At 41.9% G+C, this 17784-nt stretch overlaps 1 protein-coding gene across 1 annotated transcript in view; it reads left to right on the forward strand.

The window, feature by feature from the left end:
- MBTPS1 (membrane bound transcription factor peptidase, site 1) overlaps positions 1–17784 on the forward strand; it is a 56847-nt gene that overhangs the window by 21777 nt on the left and 17286 nt on the right. The window contains exons 10-16 of the mRNA XM_007528357.3: positions 3288–3439; positions 8320–8481; positions 9725–9869; positions 13865–14053; positions 14736–14908; positions 16148–16263; positions 16790–16946. Of these exons, the coding sequence (XP_007528419.1) occupies positions 3288–3439; positions 8320–8481; positions 9725–9869; positions 13865–14053; positions 14736–14908; positions 16148–16263; positions 16790–16946 (1094 nt within the window). The remainder of the gene's footprint in view (positions 1–3287; positions 3440–8319; positions 8482–9724; positions 9870–13864; positions 14054–14735; positions 14909–16147; positions 16264–16789; positions 16947–17784) is intronic.

The raw sequence follows: 17784 nt of genomic DNA on the forward strand, positions 1-17784 counted from the left end.
TCTTCTCTTCTCTTCTCTTCTCTTCTCTTCTCTTTTTTCTCTCCCACCCTCAACATAATGATTTATAGGTTTATAAGAAATAGGAGTATAATTCCACACCACTCCCACTATCTGTGTCTCTACCCTTACCTCCAACAATAGCTCTACAGTATATTAGATGTGCATTGACATTTTTCCCCAAGGTCATGTGTCTAGTTCTCTATATTCCACATATGAGTGAAATCATCTGGTTAAGCATACTCTCCCCCAGCTCCATGCATTTTATCCCAAAGGACACAGTATCGGCTTTTTCTTAATTTCAAAGTAGTACTTCATTGAGTAGATGTCAGGGTAGGTTTTTCTAATGGTCAAATGTGCCTGATGGGACACTGTAAAAGTAAGGGCACATGTATAACTTCATGAATAAGAAAGCAACTTATGCACCTAACTCTTCCCGTTACAAGTGGCACCTCAAGACTGTGGTTGTTTATCCAGCTATAGGGATGAAAGCTCAGACCCTTCCATACCTACCACTCCACTGTGGTTTGGGCATGTGCTGGTTCTTTTTTTTTTTTTTTTTTTTTAACTTTATTTATTTATTTATTTATTATTGGATAGAGACAGAGCTAAATTGAGGGGAAGGGGGGAGATAGAGACACAGAAAGACACCTGCAACCCTGCCCACCACTCGTGAAGCTTTCCCCCTGCAGGTGGGGACCAGGGGCTTGAACACAGGTCCTTGCGCACTGTAGTATGTACACTTAACCAGGTGAGCCACTGCCTGGCCCCACACATGCTAGTTGTAAGTGGTACTTCCCCATCCCATTTCTTTTAATCTTACTTCTTAGTGATCCTCTTTTTAGGTCAGTTCAACTAATATTCTCTTGTTCTGACTAGTAAACAGGTGAACATTCCTAGTGCCAGGTAAGATGATTTTGGTTTTAAGAGGCCTCAGGAGAAGCCAGTGAGAACAGCTCTGACACCTGGAAATAATTCATATAACTAGACAAAATTGAAATAACTCCAGCAAATTAATTAATTCAGTTTCATGGGTTTAATTATGCAGCTAGTTATCCTCCTTTACTTATCAGAGTGCAAAATTCCATTAAGATCTTTAGGGTTAAATCACTTCTTAGGTGCTCTAAATCAGTGACTAGTCTGTAGGTCTTAGGGAAGTACTTCCAAAACATGAATCATAATTACTTGAAAACATTGTGACTTTCTAACTAGTGTTGCTTTAGGAAACAGCCTTCTGCTTGAACCTTGCACCCAGTAGTGTACTACTCCTGTTACCCTCTTCACTCAGCCCATCAGTGTTATCCATTGTCAGTACCCTCTCTTTGCACGTGTTGAATTGACCCCTGTGGTGGACCTCCCCGATGCTGAATTCATTCCTGTGAAGATTTATTATTTATCAGCTACTTATCATTAGTACTTTCTGTGCACGTCCAGCTACCAGGAAACACATCTAACTGAGATGCTTCCTGGCTCCCTTGGTACATATTGTCACTGCATAACCGTGTAGTGTGATACCCTTGGTCTGTATCAAGCTTTAGTTTTTTAAATTTATTTATTATTTTTTTCTAATTTTTCCCCTTTTGTTGCCCTTATTTATTGTGGTGGTGGTTGTTGTTATTGGACAGGACAGAGAGAAATGGAAAGAGGAGGAGAAGACAGAGGGGGAGAGAAAAATAGACACCTGCAGACCTGCTTCACCGCTTGTGAAGTGACTCCCCTGCAGGTAGGGAGCGGGGGTCTCGAACCGGGATCCTTGCTCCAGTCCATGCACTTTGTGCCATGTGCGCTTGAACTGCTGCGCTACCACCCGGCTCCTGAAGGTTGTTTTTTATAATGGGATTTAAAAAAAAATTTCTGAGTGAGCTGCAGCAAGAGTTATCTTTCTAGTTTCTTATGAATGAATCCAAATTCCATTTGTGTTTGATTGCCAGCAAAAAAAAAAAAAAAAACTGCTTCAACTTGATATATTTTTTTCAGAAAATAAATTCTGCCCCAGTTTCCAGGAAACCTAAGTAGTTGATTACTCAGTTAAAATCCTGTCCTAGTTACTTCTGTAATTGCAGCTATCATTCTAAATGGATTCTTGGGGACCTGAGATAGCTTCCCACCCAGTAAAGTTCATATATCACCACCTGTGAGTCCCCAGGTGTGAGCCATGGTTCCACCTGGGAGCATCATGACACTAGGGTTGCTCTACAGACAAAGAAGTGGTGCTATGGTGTTTCTTCCTCTCTCTAAAAATAATGAAAAAGATTTTATTCATGTGTCATGTATATTTACCTATAAGCTATTAACCCCCCTAGTAAAAGGAAAGAGAGAGAGAGAGAGAAAGGATGAATGAATCAGCTCAAGGGAGCTGCTCGATGCTATGACCTATGAGGAAAGCAGTGGGTGCTTTCCCAGGCACTGCATAAATAAATAAGCAATTTCTTATTTCTTGTCTGGTGACAGAATAAAATATCCAGTCATATATTTTTTCTTTGTAAAGAAAAGTTTCTTCTGTGGTTTTTTAAAGACTATTTATTCCCTTTTGGTGCCCTTGTTGTTTTATTGTTGTAGTTATTATTGTCGTTGACTTGATATTGTCATTGTTGGATAGAACAGAGAGAAATGGAGAGAGATGGGGAAGACAGAGAAGGGAGAGAGAAAGATAGACACCTGCAGACCTGCTTCACTGCTTGTGAAGCGACCCCTCCCCCCGTAGGTAGGGAGCCAGGGGCTTGAACCAGGATGCTTTAACGCTTTGTGCCACCTGCACTTAACCTACTGCGCTACTGCCCGACTCCCTCTTCTGTGATTTTTAATTTTTGTCACTTTTAGAGCTTGTTTGGAGGTTCTAGCAGGGGAGCGCAGCTACTAGTATACCCTCGATCGAAGACCGGTCCATCTCTATTCAGGGAAGGCCATCCTCTCTGACCAAGTGTGCATTTCGGGAGGGATGCACATGGAGCGGTGAGGAAGGAAGGAAGGGGACACCCACCTAGCCAGCCAGATTGCCCTCACATCCAGTTTTTGTCACTTTTAAATAATTTGGATACTCAGTTCTGATTTCTAGTCTTACATGTTTAAAAATATTTACAATTCAGTTAATTTTCTCCATTATCATTTGAGTTTGTTTTTTTTGTTGTTGTTGCAGTAAATTTCAGAGTAGAGCCAGCAAGCACCTTAAGTACAGTTGCACTGTACTTGAACAACTCATGCTTTAGTTCTGTTTTTATTCACTCACCACTATACTCAGCTATGTGCCAGTGTGTAAGCTGTGGTAAAAAGCTCAGTTTCTTTGTTTCTAGGAACTGCCAGGAGGTTATGGTCGTGTGAAACCTGACATCGTCACTTATGGAGCTGGAGTGAGGGGTTCTGGTGTGAAAGGGGGATGTCGGGCCCTCTCAGGGACCAGTGTGGCCTCCCCTGTGGTTGCTGGTGCTGTCACCTTGCTGGTAAGGTGAGTACTGCTTGTCAGAGAGGGAGGGTGGCAGCAGGTCAGGAGCCCAGTCTTGCTTGTCACCAATTAGATTTGAGCCAAAGCAAGCCCTGCCTCTGTTTCCTCTCTACACTTGACACACAAGTCCATTGTCCTCAGGGAGTCTAGGAAACTTGATGTACATGTGAGCACACTGTAGACTCAACCATAGAGCACTATACAGGGGCAAATACTGGCTAGTGTTTTTACTATTTGAGGCTTATTTTAAGCCTTTTTTTAAGAGCAGTTTTAGATTTATAGCAAAATTGAAAGGAATCACCAGATTCCTTTCAGATACAGAAAATCACCATTTATCTTATGCCCCCATTTTGCATATTTTATTATAATTTTTTAGCCTTTTTACTTAGTAATGAGAGAGGGAGTAGGGAAGAAAAATATATCACCACTCTAGCATATATAATGCTGTGGATTGACATCATGCTTGAGAGCCCAACTCTTTATCTGTCACACTACCTGTTGGGCCATTTTGTTTATTTTAGTATACCACTATGATACCACTATGATTTTGGGTTGTTGGAGATCATGATATGTTTTTCTTTTTTAAGATATTATTTATTTATTTATTTATGAGAAAGATAGGAGGAGAGAGAGAAAGAACCAGACATCACTCTGGTACATGTGCTGCCAGGGATTGAACTCAAGACCTCATGCTTGAGAGTCCAGTGCTTTATCCAGTGAGCCACCTCCCGGACCACATAATGTGTTTTTCTGTGCAAAAATGCATCACGAATTTCCCAGCAGCCCAGTAGAATGCAGTATATATGCCATCTTGCTCACATCTACTTGTTACATCCAAGTATCGGGCAGGGACCAAAGTATGATCTTTCCCCCATCATAATCTCTATATTTAGAGGTTCACCATAAAATGAGCTCTGCTAGCTCTGGAGGATTAAACCAGGGAGTAGACTGCCAGCCATTATCCCCTCCTAAGTTCCTCTGTGTGATATATTTATGCTCTTTGCCTCCTTGGATCCCATATACAGTTGATATGGAGCTTAGTGATTTACCTATAGTTTTACAGATAATGAAATTGAAAGTTCTTGAAGATAGTTGACTGGAGTACCTGAGCCAGCAGGCTGTAGTGCCTTAGTCTCAAAGCTATTAAGAGATGTCTTTAGAGCTAGCTAGCACTTTAAACAATTATTTATTAAAAAGATAGAATGAGAGAGAGAAAGAACCAGACATCAGTGTGGTTGGTACATGTGCTACCGGGGATCGATCTCAGGACCTCATGCTTGAGAGTCTAGTGCCTTAGCCACTGTGCCACTTCCTGGACAACGTTATTTGGTATTTTCCTTCCAAATTAGTTATTTTTTTTCTATTGAGGTGAGGTTTTAATTGATCTTCTATGTTGCAGTAGTACAAAATTCTGCATATTTGAAATTAAAAAATTCAAACAACTGCTTTTATGTATTTAAAAGTCTCTTTAAAAACAGATAAACTTGGATGGGGAAAATAGCGTAATGGTTATGCGAAGAGACTCTTAGGCCTGAGGCTTCAAAGTCCCAGGTTCAATTCCCCATATCACCACAAACCAGAGCTGAGCAGTGCTGAGTAGTAAAAATTTAAAAAGCAGATAAGCATATGTTGATTTTGTCTTCTAATTCCAGAGTGCATATATATTTAAATTAGTAATCCTCCACAAATCCTTCTTCCTCCTTTTCCACACTCCAATGGAGTTCATAGCCATATTCTTGAGAAGGTTGACTATGGCCTGTTATCTTTGGCCAAAACCATGTGCCAAAGGAAAACTATCTTTTTCTCCAAGTTGCTTTCCTCAGTCCTGTTTTACCTTCACATTTAATGGGAGGGAGGCAGACTTTAGGATTAGCTGGGTCACTTAGATGCATGCATTTGCCAAGTGGAGAGGATTTTTCTGGGCTTCTGTTTCTTGTTATTTATGGAATGAGCCCACCTGTTTCCTTCTCCCTTTTTCCAGGATTGTCAGCAGAAGTGCAGTGGTGGGTTTCACTTGAGCCTTTTAGATTTGCTCTGCTGTGAAATGAGTAGGGAGATGAGGGAGGAGGTAATGCTTTTCCCATTTCCAGCAGCTTATCCAAATACAGGCCTTTGTAGTGTTGAACAACGCTTTTGCTTTCCTTCTCTCTCTGCCCAAAGGAAGAGCCTATGAAGCATCAGAAGTACTTTTCAGAGACAGTAGCTCTTAACAGATGTCATACACTAAGGACACTTCCTAAGCTTCCGGTCAGTCTCACCACTCTCTTAGGAATAAATCTGAATGTCTATTGACCCTTGATCCTGCTTTATTGGCAGGAAGAAGGTAGGCTGGTTGTCTTGTGGCTCAGTTTTTCATAGTTCTTTAATTTGGCCTTTAAGACCTGATCCCATTGTATCGTCCCTTATTGTGCCAATTTTCTTCTTCTCCTCCTCCTCCTTTTTTGATTAATAGTAGGTTACAAGATTATAAGATTACAGTGTATAAAGTGGTGTAAGGACCGGCGTAAGGATCCCAGTTCGAGCCCCCAGCTCCCCACCTGCAGGGGAGTCACTTCACGGGCGGTAAAGCGGGTCTGCAGGTTTCTATCTGTCTTTCTCTCCCCCTCTGTCTTCCCCTCCTCTCTCCATTTCTCTCTGTCCTATCCAACAACAGCGACATCAATAACAGTGATGATAATAACTGTAACAATAAAACAACCCAGGCAACAAAAGGGAAAAAATGGCCTCCAGGAGCAGTGGATTTGTGATGCAGTCACTGAGCCCCATCAGTAACCCTGGAGGCAAAAACAAACAAACAAACAAAGATTACAGTGTATAGGGGGCTGGTGGTAGTGAAGCACGTTAAGCAAATATGACACCAAGCCATATGGACCAGCGTATAAAGTGGTGGAAGGACCGGTGTAAGGATCCCAGTTTGAGCCCCTGGCTCCCCACCTGCGGGGGGGGGGGGGGGTTCACTTAACGGGTGGCGAAACATCTGCAGATATCTATCTTTCTCTCCTCTCTTAATTTCTTTCTGTCCTATCCAACAACAACAATAACATCAGTGGCAACAATAACAACAACAACAAGGGCAACAAAATGGGGAAAAAATGGCCTCCAGGAGCAGTGGATTCATGGTGTAGGCACAGAGCCACAGCCATAACCCTGGAGGCAAAAAAAAAAAAAAAAAAGGTCTTGTGTTTCTACCCTCCCACCTCCCAAAGATAACTACCATAATTCTCACAAATCTTTGAAACTGCTTGCTTCTTTTTTCCCCCAAGTTCATTTATATTAGTTCTCTAGATTCTACACGAGTGAAACCATTCAGTAGTTATCTTTTATCTATTTACTCATTCTAGTTTTCTTCTTTTTAAAAAATATTTTCTTTATTTATTTATTGGATAGAGCCAGAAATTGAAAGGGAAGGGGGTGATAGGGAGAGAGGCAGAGAGATACCTGCAACACTGCTTTACTGCTCGCAAAGCTTTCTTCCTGCAGGTGGGGACGGGGGGGGGCTTGATTTGCTTATTGTAACATGTTCTCAACCAGGTGCACCGCCACCTGACCCAAATATTTTTATTTCTTTATTATTGGATAGAGACAGAGAAATTGAGATGGGAGGAGGAGGCAGAGAGGGAAAGAGACAAAGAGACACCTGCAGCCATGTTTCACCACTTATGAAGCTTCCTCCTGCAGGTAGGAACCAGGGGCTTAAAGCTGGGTCTTTACACACTATAATATGTGCTCTTAACCAAGTGCACCACTGTCTAGTCCCCCTCATGCCAGTTTTTTTATCAACACCTGTTAGAAAAACTAACCCAGTTTCTATGACCAACCACCATCACAAAGATATGTAGGGACTTGAGAGAATAAGTTTTCACTTTTTTGCTTAGTATATTCCCTCCTGTATTTAGGGGTTAACATGTACTTGTATTTGTGTTATAATAGTTAAAACTGAATGCCTAAATTATGGTGTTCTTATGTGGCTGACAATAGCATAGATGTCACTAACTCTTTTCCTAGCACAGTTGTGTATTTCTTTGTCCAGAATTCTCTGTTGATAGAGCTCACAGATGCGCAGGCCTGCATTGCTCTAGAAAGCTTTATCTGCCAGCGCGACTTGTTATACACAGCTTCCAAACAGAAAAGTCATAGTTTGGCTATGCGGTCAGCAGGATTCTTTTTGATGGTTTGCTTCCTGCCCATCTGTATCAGATTCCCTTTCCGGGACCATTTTCTTTCCCTTTCCCCAGCTAGATGGTGTTCCAGGTGTCTCTCTCTCTCTTTTTTTAAAAAAATATTTATTCCCTTTTATTGCCCTTGTTGTTTTATTGTTGTAATTATTGGTGTTGTTGGATAGGACAGAGAGAAGAGAGGAGGGGGAGAGAAAGATAGACACCTGCAGATCTGCTTCACTGCTTGTGAAGTGACTTCCCTGCAGGTGGTTAGCCAGGGGCTGGAACTTACTCTACGCTGGTCCTTGTGCTTTGCGCCATGTATGCTTAACCCGCTGTACTACCACCTGGCTCCTCCAGGTGTCTCTTTTTATCCAGTTCAATTCTCTTCCTCGGAGCAGTCAGCAACTGTTAACTACTCTTGCATCCTGCAATCTCTGATGTTCATTTAGTTGAGTTACTGGGAAAATATGTGTTTCTGATAAATAATAGCACAAAGAGCTAATACTTCAGCAAGTCACTGTTCACACTAATAAGTGGTCAGTTCTGGGGCAGGTACAGAAAGGAGTACAAATCTATACTTATCTTACATTGTCTTCCAAACCAGCTCCCACTAGATATAGAACATGATTAAAGATCATGTATTTGCATACCTACAGGTGAGGGACAGACTAGATATCACCTCTTAAGTAGAGAAAATGAGTAAATATGTGATTTCCCTCCCAGCACAGTCCAGAAACGAGAACTGGTGAATCCAGCCAGTATGAAGCAGGCTTTGATTGCATCTGCCCGGAGGCTTCCTGGTGTCAATATGTTTGAACAAGGCCATGGTAAGCTGGACCTGCTTCGAGCCTATCAGATCCTCAACAGCTACAAACCACAGGCAAGGTTGGTGTGCTTCACTTCTGAGTAGGCTTTTCTATTCTTCACTGGTCTAGAGGGAGATGTTTTTTCTCTATATAAAATGTCAGCCTCAAGGGAAAAGCCAGTCACTGTGTGTAGCACTTGGGGTCCCAGGCAGAATGTTACATGGCTCCTTCTGCCAGGGTTCCAGCTGGTAGGACTTGTCCGTGCTTCCCACTTCCTGACGCTCTGTTATTTTTAATACAAGTCAAAGTAGTGATTTTTGTCTTCATTTAACTTCAGTTCAGAATAATCTTAGGTTTATAGAAATTTGCAAAAATAATGTACCAACTCCTCAAGCTTCTCATAATGCCATCATCTTAGATAACCATAATCCAACTATTGAAACTGGCAAATGCACACAGTACTACACTGTTTCATCTGCAGGCTTGATTCAGACTGACCAGCTTTTCCCTTGCCTCCTTAGTTGGTTCCAGGGTCTAAACCCTTATGAGCTGTTGTGGTGGTAGGAAGGAGGATAGGGGAGGAAGAGCCTCAGACCACAGCAGAGAGCTTTAAGTCCTAAACCCAAGGCTCCCACAGGACCCTGTGCCCCCTTAGCTGTAGGTTTGCTTCAGTGCTTCTCTCTGCTCTCTCACAGGCTGAGAGGAGCTTGGGAGCAGTGGGGCAAGGCGAGGGAGGGGTCAACACAGACATGGAGGAGGGTCTGGAGGGATTTGTCATTTTTGCTCCTGTAGTAAATTTGAACAGCAGCATGGCTCACAGCACAGTAGGTGGTATCTGCTATGTTTCTGCTCTGCAGTTAACTTATTGGTCTCTTTGTCATTACTGAATGTCTTGCAGGATGCAACTTGAGAAGATCTTTCTATATAATTTTCCACAATGAGTTTAGCCTCCATCAGCAGTTCTTGCTTACCAAGATGATTATTGAGGAGATTACCCTATGATGATTTCTGTTTCTTATTCTTCCTCATTTAATTGAAATTCTGCTGTATACTTTTGTTCAGTTATGTTGCTATGAACACTTGACTGGGTTCTATCTTTATTTGTTGCTCAAATTGTCATACAGTTGGCTATATTGTCTTGGCAGGCTGGCCCAGAGGTCTGCTCAGAGTATAGAGTTCTGGGGAGCATTTCGAGGCCAGGTTCCATGAGCCAACCCAGGGCAGCCCTTGAAAAATCTCAGGAATATTGGGCTGACTCCACGTCTCTGTTATGACACTGTCATTTTCTAACATCTGTACTCTAAAATTGTTCTTTGTTTCAGTTTGAGCCCCAGCTACATCGATCTGACTGAGTGTCCCTACATGTGGCCCTACTGCTCCCAGCCCATCTATTATGGAGGGATGCCAACCATTGTCAATGTCACCATCCTTAATGGCATGGGCGTCACAGGAAGAGTAGTAGACAAGGTAAAATTGCTGTAGCCTGACTCATGCCAGTTAAATTGGAGAGGCTTTTCCCTCCTGTGTAGGTATCAGGGTGATGGAAGCAATGCTGTCTTTCCCCCAAAATTCTTGTTCTCTCTTTCTCTCTCTCTACACCAAAAAGAATTTTTTCCATTTTTTTATTTATTTGTGATATTGGGTTACAAGATTGTGAAAGATAAGAGGGCATAGTGCCACACCACACTACCAAAGTTCTTTGCCTCCACCATATCAGATAACCACCATATTTCTCCCAAAGTCTTAGAAATATTTTGTTTGATTCTGTTTTTTGTTTGTTTGCTTTTTGCAAGCTCATGTATATCAGTTCTCTAGATTCTGCATATGAATGAAACCATCCAGTGGTTATCTTTTATCTCTTCACTTATTTAGCTAAGCACAAAAGCACCTCCAGTTCTATTCATTTTTGTCCCAAAGACATTATTATCTTTTTTCATTGCAGAGTAGTATTCTATGGCACATAAATCGCTTAATTTCTTTATCCAGTCTTCTGTCAGTTGGCATATAGGCTGCTCCCAGTCTTTGGTTGTTGTGAGTAATGTAGCTATGAACACAGGGAGGGATGAATATATTCCTTCAAATTTAAAGACTCTCCATATAGTCTTCCAGAAGGGGTTGCAACAGTTTGTATTCCTGGTGTATCAAGAGTCCCTTTTTCTCCACAACCTAGCCAATACCTGTCATTCCCTGAAAAACTATTATTTGTTAATGAGAGAGATTGAGAGAGCGCCAGATCTTCATTCTGGCACATATGATGGCGAGGATAGAACTCAGGACCTCATATTTGTGAGGCCAACACTATCCACTATGTCACTTCCTAGATTTTTTTTTTTATTTATAAAAAGGAAGCGCTGACAAAACCATAGGATAAGAGGGGTACAATTCCACACAGTTCCCACCACCAGAACTCCATATCTCATCCCTTCCCTTGATAGCTTTTCTGTTCTTAAACTCTCTGGGAGTATGGATCCAAGGTCATTATGGGATGCAGAAGGTGGAAGGTCTGGCTTCTGTAATTGCTTCCCCGCTGAATGGGTGTTGACAGGTTGATCCATACTCCCAGCCTGCCTCTCTCTTTCCCTAGTGGGGTGGGGTTCTGGGGAATGGGAGCTCCAGGACACATTGGTGGGGTTTTCTGTCCAGGGAAGTCTGGTTGGCATCATGGTAGCATCTGGAACCTAGTGGCTAAAAAGAGAGTTAACATATAAAGCCAAACAAATTGTTGACTAATCATGAACCTAAAGGCTGGAATAGTGCAGATGATGAGTTGGGGGGGGGGGTGGTTTCCATTTTGTAGACAGCTAGTAGGCATATTTTAGTTATATTCCAAAGGGCCTGTGTCTATACTAGGGGTTTTGTTGTTGTTGTTGTTATTTTTTCCTTCTGTCCTCTGAGCCTGAAATCTGATATGCAGGTCACTTCCTAGATTTTTAAATCATAATTAGTTTATCATTTTCCCTTGTTTGGACACTTAGGTGGTTTTAAACTATAAACCTTTCACTGAATATCTTTGCATAGATGGTTCTGTTTTCTTTTGAATTATTACATGGATGGATTGGAATTCTGAGTATGAGTGTATGGACCATTATCATGGATTTTAGCACATACTACCAGTTCTTTCCAGGAGAAGCCTTATGCCAGCTCAGACTGATGCCAGTGGTGTGTAGTTGGAACAGTTTCCACTGGACCTGCACTGGATGACATGTTGCTTTTCAGTTATACAAGGCTTTTGAAAAATTGAGGCAAGACTCATATCCCATAAAAATGCACCCTTTGAAATTGTCCTATTTAATGGTGTTTATTATATTCACAAGTAGTGATACAACCATCACTACTATATAGTTCCAGAAGATTATCATTGCTCTATCCAGAATTACCCCATCCCCCCACCATGTCCATGGAATCGCATGGCTCTTTGACTGAGCATAGCATTTGTTGCATTCTTTCATGCTATGACAGATTTGCTTTATTCCACTTTGTGGCTCTGTCACATTCTGTGTGTGGATAGATCACATCTATTTATTATGAGGATGGGCATTTTGTTTCTAAATGGTTTATTCTTTAATAGAAAGTTGAGATGGATTAAGTGGGCACCTGTTTATTTTGCACTTCAGTTCTTTGTGAGGTAGTTAGCTTCTGGGTGCTCTAACTGTATTACTGTGTGATCATTTCTTTGCCCTTTTTTTTCTACTGGAAATTGGGTTTTTCATATCAGTCGGAACAAGATCTTCGTATAGAGAAATCTCCCATTTTTGTGTTTTATATCCAAAGTTCTTCCAAGTTTTTTTTTTTTTATTACTGTGGGTTTTATGTATTTATTTACTTTTGTAATGTATTTGTTTTATTTCCATGTAGTTGGATTTTTTCTTTTTTGATTTCTGTGTTTCAAATAATTAGAAATTAATCTCTCTAGAAATAAAATAGAATCTGTTATATTTCCTGCTAATTTTCCTTTTATAATTGTTAAAATTGTCGGGAGTCAGGCGGTAGCGCAGCTGGTTAAAGCGCAGTTGGCGCAAAGCACAAGGACCGGCTTAAGGATCCCGGTTCGAACCCCTGGCTCCCCACCTGCAGGGGAGTCCCTTCACAGGTGGTGAAGCAGGTCTGCAGGTGTCTGTCTTTCTCTCCCCCTCTCTGTCTTCCCCTCCTCTCTCCATTTCTCTCTGTCCTATCCAACAATGATGACCTCACTAACAACAGTAATATCTACAACAATAAAACAAGGGCAACAAAAGAGAGTAAATAAATATTTAAAAAAAAAAAAGAATAAAAAAAATTGTCTATGTTGTTAATTTGCTACATGGTATAAAATGTAAATTAACTTTTTTTCTTTACTTGCTATCCAGGTGGCTCAAGAACATTTATTAAAAACCCTTTTCTTTCCTTATTTGTGATGTTGTAGCCTATACATTTTTTTTCTTTTTCAGACTTTCTAAAATATGCTGATTCACTTGGGGATAACATTGTTGCTCTGAGCTTGGGGAGGGAGACGAGTGGTTTAGGTTAGTTTGAAATATGGGTTGATTTTCAGAGCTAGACTGTATTTCATATTCCCCTTTTTGCTTTTCTCAAATCCCAGATGACCTCTGAGGACAGCCTGCTCTGCAGCGCGGCTTTTTGCTGGGATATCCTATAGACCAGTTGCTGGCTCTGTGCAGCCATATCATGTAGTATAGTTTTCCGTGTAATCAATGTAGTTATTTAAGCATACCAGTAATTGGGACATAATCTCAAATTGCATAGTTTTTGTCTATTGGGACATAATCTCAAATTGCATAGTTTTTGTCTATAAGTTTTTTTGTGGGAGTCGGGCACTAGCGCAGTGGGTTAAGCGCACGTGGCACAAAGCACAAGGACCGGTGTGTAAGGATCCTGGTTCGAGCCCCCGGCTCCCCACCTGCAGGGGAGTTACTTCACAGGTGGTGAAGCAGGTCTGTAGGTGTCTATCTTTCTCTCTCCCTCTCTGTCTTCCCCTCCTCTCTCCATTTCTCTCTGTCCTATCCAACAATGGTGACATCAACAATAAAAACAAGGGCAACAAAAAGGAAATAAATAAATATTTAAAAAAGAATTTTTGGTTTTTGTCATATCATGTATTCTCTTCCTTTTCCCCCTCCTCCTCGTCCCCCCTCCCCTTCATCTTCCTTCCCCCTCCTTCTCTTCCTCCCCTCCCCCCCACTCCCTTCTTCTCCTTTCTCCTCCTTCCCTTCCCCCTCTCCCTTCTCCTCCTCTTCTCAAGGACTAAGGGGGGAAATCTCTTTAGAATTGGAGGCTGTCAGAAATAATGCCTTCTAGTAGATAATGTTCCAGCCATTCCATGGACTACATAATGCCTAGTGTCTGTATAGACATTTCATCTTGCCTTTCTGATGCATCACCCTCCCCCATTCCCCCAAAGCTACATAGGTCCTTTAGGAATTGAATGTTTTGCCTGAACCTTCTGTGTTTCCTTTTTCCTGCAGCCTGACTGGCAACCCTATTTACCCCAGAATGGGGACAACATTGAAGTTGCTTTTTCTTACTCCTCTGTGTTATGGCCTTGGTCAGGCTACCTAGCCATTTCCATTTCTGTCACCAAGAAAGCAGCCTCCTGGGAAGGCATAGCCCAGGGCCATGTCATGATCACCGTTGCCTCTCCAGCAGAGGTGGAGGTAAGTCCTTGAATGACTGGTTTGCCTAACCTACCACTACCCTCTGCTGGCAAGGGAGGGAAGTGTCCAACACCTGGATTTAGGTGTTGCTCTTGACTAGGCTGGAAGGCCTTGATGGATGTTGGTTCCAGAGCCTGCAAAGACTCACCCTATTCATGAAAGATGGGGCCTCTGATGGTGATGCTCAGCTACAGCATATAGGACTTTTTGTGCCAAATCTCAAAACTTAAAATTAATGAAAAAAATAAAAGGATTTTCTTTTAAAATTATTTATTTATTATTGGATAGTAACGAAGTTGAGAGGGGAGGAGGAGCTAGAGAGGGAGAGAGACAGGGAGAGATACCTGCAGCCCTGCTTCATCATTCATGAAGCTTTCCCCCTACAGGTAGGGGCCAGGGGCTTGAACCGGATCCTTGCACACTGCAATGTGTGTGTTTAATCAGATGCACCACCACCTGACCCCAAAAAAGTATTTTATAAAAAGGAAAGTTGCTCTTATGGAATGTAGTAGTTTTGAGGAACTAGGTTCCTGCAGTTTTGTTTTACATTTTTAAAAGAAGACTATTTGAAATGTCTATGCTCAAATTATTTGAGTTTAATTAATAGTAGTATCATTTTAAACCCCCTAAACCGGAACATTCATAAGAGGCATTTCAAGCTAAAAAAAATTTTCTTTTTCAGTCAAAAAATGGTGTAGAACAAACTTCAACGGTAAAGCTCCCAGTTAAGGTGAAGATAATTCCAGCTCCTCCTCGAAGCAAGAGAGTCCTCTGGGACCAGTACCACAACCTGCGCTATCCTCCAGGCTACTTCCCTCGGGACAATCTCAGAATGAAGAATGACCCCTTGGACTGGTAAGCAGATACCAGTTATGATGCCCATTACCCCATGTCCTTTCTCTCTCTCTTCCTCCCTTCCTTTTCTCCTTTTTTTTTTTCTTTTTTTTTGCCACCAGGGATATCTGGTGCCTGCATTGCAAACCACCACTCCCAACAGCCATTTTTTCCTTCTTATTTTATTTTACAGGACAGAAAAAATTGAGAGGGTGTGGGAGATAGGGAGAGAAACAGACAGACACTGGCAGGCCTGCTTCATTGCTCATGAAACATCCCCTCCTGCAGGTGGGGAACAAGGACTTGAACTCAGGTGCACCTCTGCTCCTAGTCTTTTCACAGCATTCCTAGAAACCCTTTCTCCTTTGCTTCTATTAAGCCAAGACTTCTATGAACTCCCAAGATTTTGCAGGTCCACTTTAAACTCTAAGGGCATCCTGCTCTTCTCCCCTGAAACTGTCACAGTTGTACAATAAAGAAACCTTGGATACATTCCGAGTTGCTCTCTCCATTACTTATGTGACATCAGTTAGCAAATTGTTCAGTCTTACCACTTTCTGTAGGTTTGTCCAGAGTAGTATCCTAGCTGGCTACCTGCTCTGACCCTTGCTCCAGATGGTAGCCTCTTTTTGAGTCTCACTGCTGCCCTGCTTGCTTCCCCAGATTCTGTTCAATAAATAAATAAATAAATAAATAAAAATTCTATGTAACTTGTTAGCCCTCCTCTGAATGGAGGCCAACTTCCTGGTATGCCTTGATTAACTTTTGTACCTTTGCAGCACCCTCACATCTTCCAGAATCCCAAGAGAGCTAGGCTGTCTGTCTTGGCCCATTTATTAACCTTATTTCTACTGTAGTATTAAGTAAAGGAATTTGGATTTAACCATATAGTTGGGGGAAGGAGGCATGGAAAGATTTGAGTGAGAAAATTCATAGGAGCAGAATTGCTTTTCTAGAGATAATCTGTGGAAGCCTGATTGGGGGTTCAGACAAGAAAGGTAGATAAGAAGTGACAAGACCTTGGCATGAAAAACACCTGGGTTCAGCCCTGCTGAAGAAGTAGACTGAAAAGGTGGCTTCTATACTCTGGCCAGTCCCTGGGTTTCTGTTGCAGTTGTGCTTCTTCACAGACCATCACCACATTCCAGAAATTACTTCTGGCTAGATCAGTTTTTTTGTTAATTTGTTTTATTTTTTGTTTGTTTGTTTGCTTTTGCTAGTAAAGTGATCATTTTAGTGTTCGGCCATATTGTCTTTCAGGAATGGTGACCACATCCACACCAACTTCAGGGACATGTACCAACACTTGAGAAGCATGGGCTACTTTGTCGAAGTCCTCGGCTCCCCTTTCACATGCTTTGATGCTAATCAGTATGGTGAGCAATAGTGGATGCTATCCAACTGTTTTTTGCAACTGGTTGATAGTTTTGAGTCATAATTAAATGATAGTCCAGGAAAAGGAGTGTTTATAGATAGGATTTCCTGGCCCTGCTGGATACCAGCATAGTGGCATATAACCCTATTTGCTGGTGAATGTAACATTCTGCTGAAGTACAAAACTCCCAGAGAGTTGGGGTTGGGGGTGAATGGGCAAGGATACATGTACATAGCTGTACATTTATATATATATAATGTTTATTCAATCTAAGTAAAAGAAGCTCTAACACTTTACTTCTCACTAAGTGCATTTTCTTTGTATTGCATGTCACAAATGCAGTAGAAGGCCTCAATTAGTCTCTGTGTTGCTGGACCTAGATCCTATCCTCTCCAAAGCATAAACCAAAAATACCAGGAACCATGAATCTGAGAACTGATGCCAGTGAAATGTTGTGATTATGAAATTATGATTCCAATAGCTTGGGCATGCTGAACATTCTCAAACATTGGCACTCTGACCCTCAGGAACTTTGCTCCTGGTGGACAGTGAAGAGGAGTACTTTCCTGAGGAGGTTGCCAAACTGAGGCGGGACGTGGACAACGGCCTCTCACTTATTGTCTTCAGTGATTGGTACAACACATCTGTTATGAGAAAAGTGAAGTTTTATGATGAAAACACAAGGTACTACACACTCTGGCATTTGGATAAGAAATTTGACTTTTGAGGGTCAGGTGGTGGTACACTGGGTTAAGCGCATATAGTATGAAGTGCAAGGACCTGCCCAAGGATCCTGGTTTGAGCCCTCAGCTCCCCACATGCGGGGGGGGGGGGGGTCACTTCCCAAGTGGTGAAGCAGGTCTGCAGGTGTCTCTCTGTCTCTGTCTCTCTCCCTGCCCCTCTGTCTTCCCCTCTCCTCTGTTTCTCTCTGTCCTATCCAAAAAGAAAAAAGAAAGAAAAGAAAAAAATTAAAAAAAAAAAAAGGCCACATGAGTAGTGGATTCATAGTACAGGCATCAAGGCTCAGCAATAACCCTGGAGGCAAAAAAAAAGAAAGAAATTTGACTTTTGAGGAAATGTGTTCTATCTTATAAATACTTAGCTTGACTGTTTAAAGCATTGACAATCTTTGTTTTGTCAGAGATGGGCTTAAAATGATTGGCTGGGATTAATGCTCTCAGATACAGAGATGTTCTTAATGCTGCTTGGAGAGAAATAAAATGCTCATTGGTCAGTGTAAGGATCCCAGTTCGGGCCCCCAGTTCCTCACCTGCAGGGGAGTCGCTTCACAGGCGGTGAAGCAGGTCTGCAGGTGTCTATCTTTCTCTCCTCCTCTCTGTCTTCCCCTCCTCTCTCCACTTCTCTCTGTCCTATCCAACATCAACGACATCAATAACAACAATAATAATAACCACAACAATGGTAAAACAACCAGGGTAACAAAAGGGAAAAAATGGCCTCTAGGAGCAGTGGATTTGTGGTGCAGGCACGGAGCCCCAGCAATAACTCTGGAGGCAAAAAA

Source organism: Erinaceus europaeus, chromosome 2 (assembly GCF_950295315.1).
Source record: "Erinaceus europaeus chromosome 2, mEriEur2.1, whole genome shotgun sequence".
In the NCBI taxonomy this organism is placed as follows: domain Eukaryota; kingdom Metazoa; phylum Chordata; class Mammalia; order Eulipotyphla; family Erinaceidae; genus Erinaceus; species Erinaceus europaeus.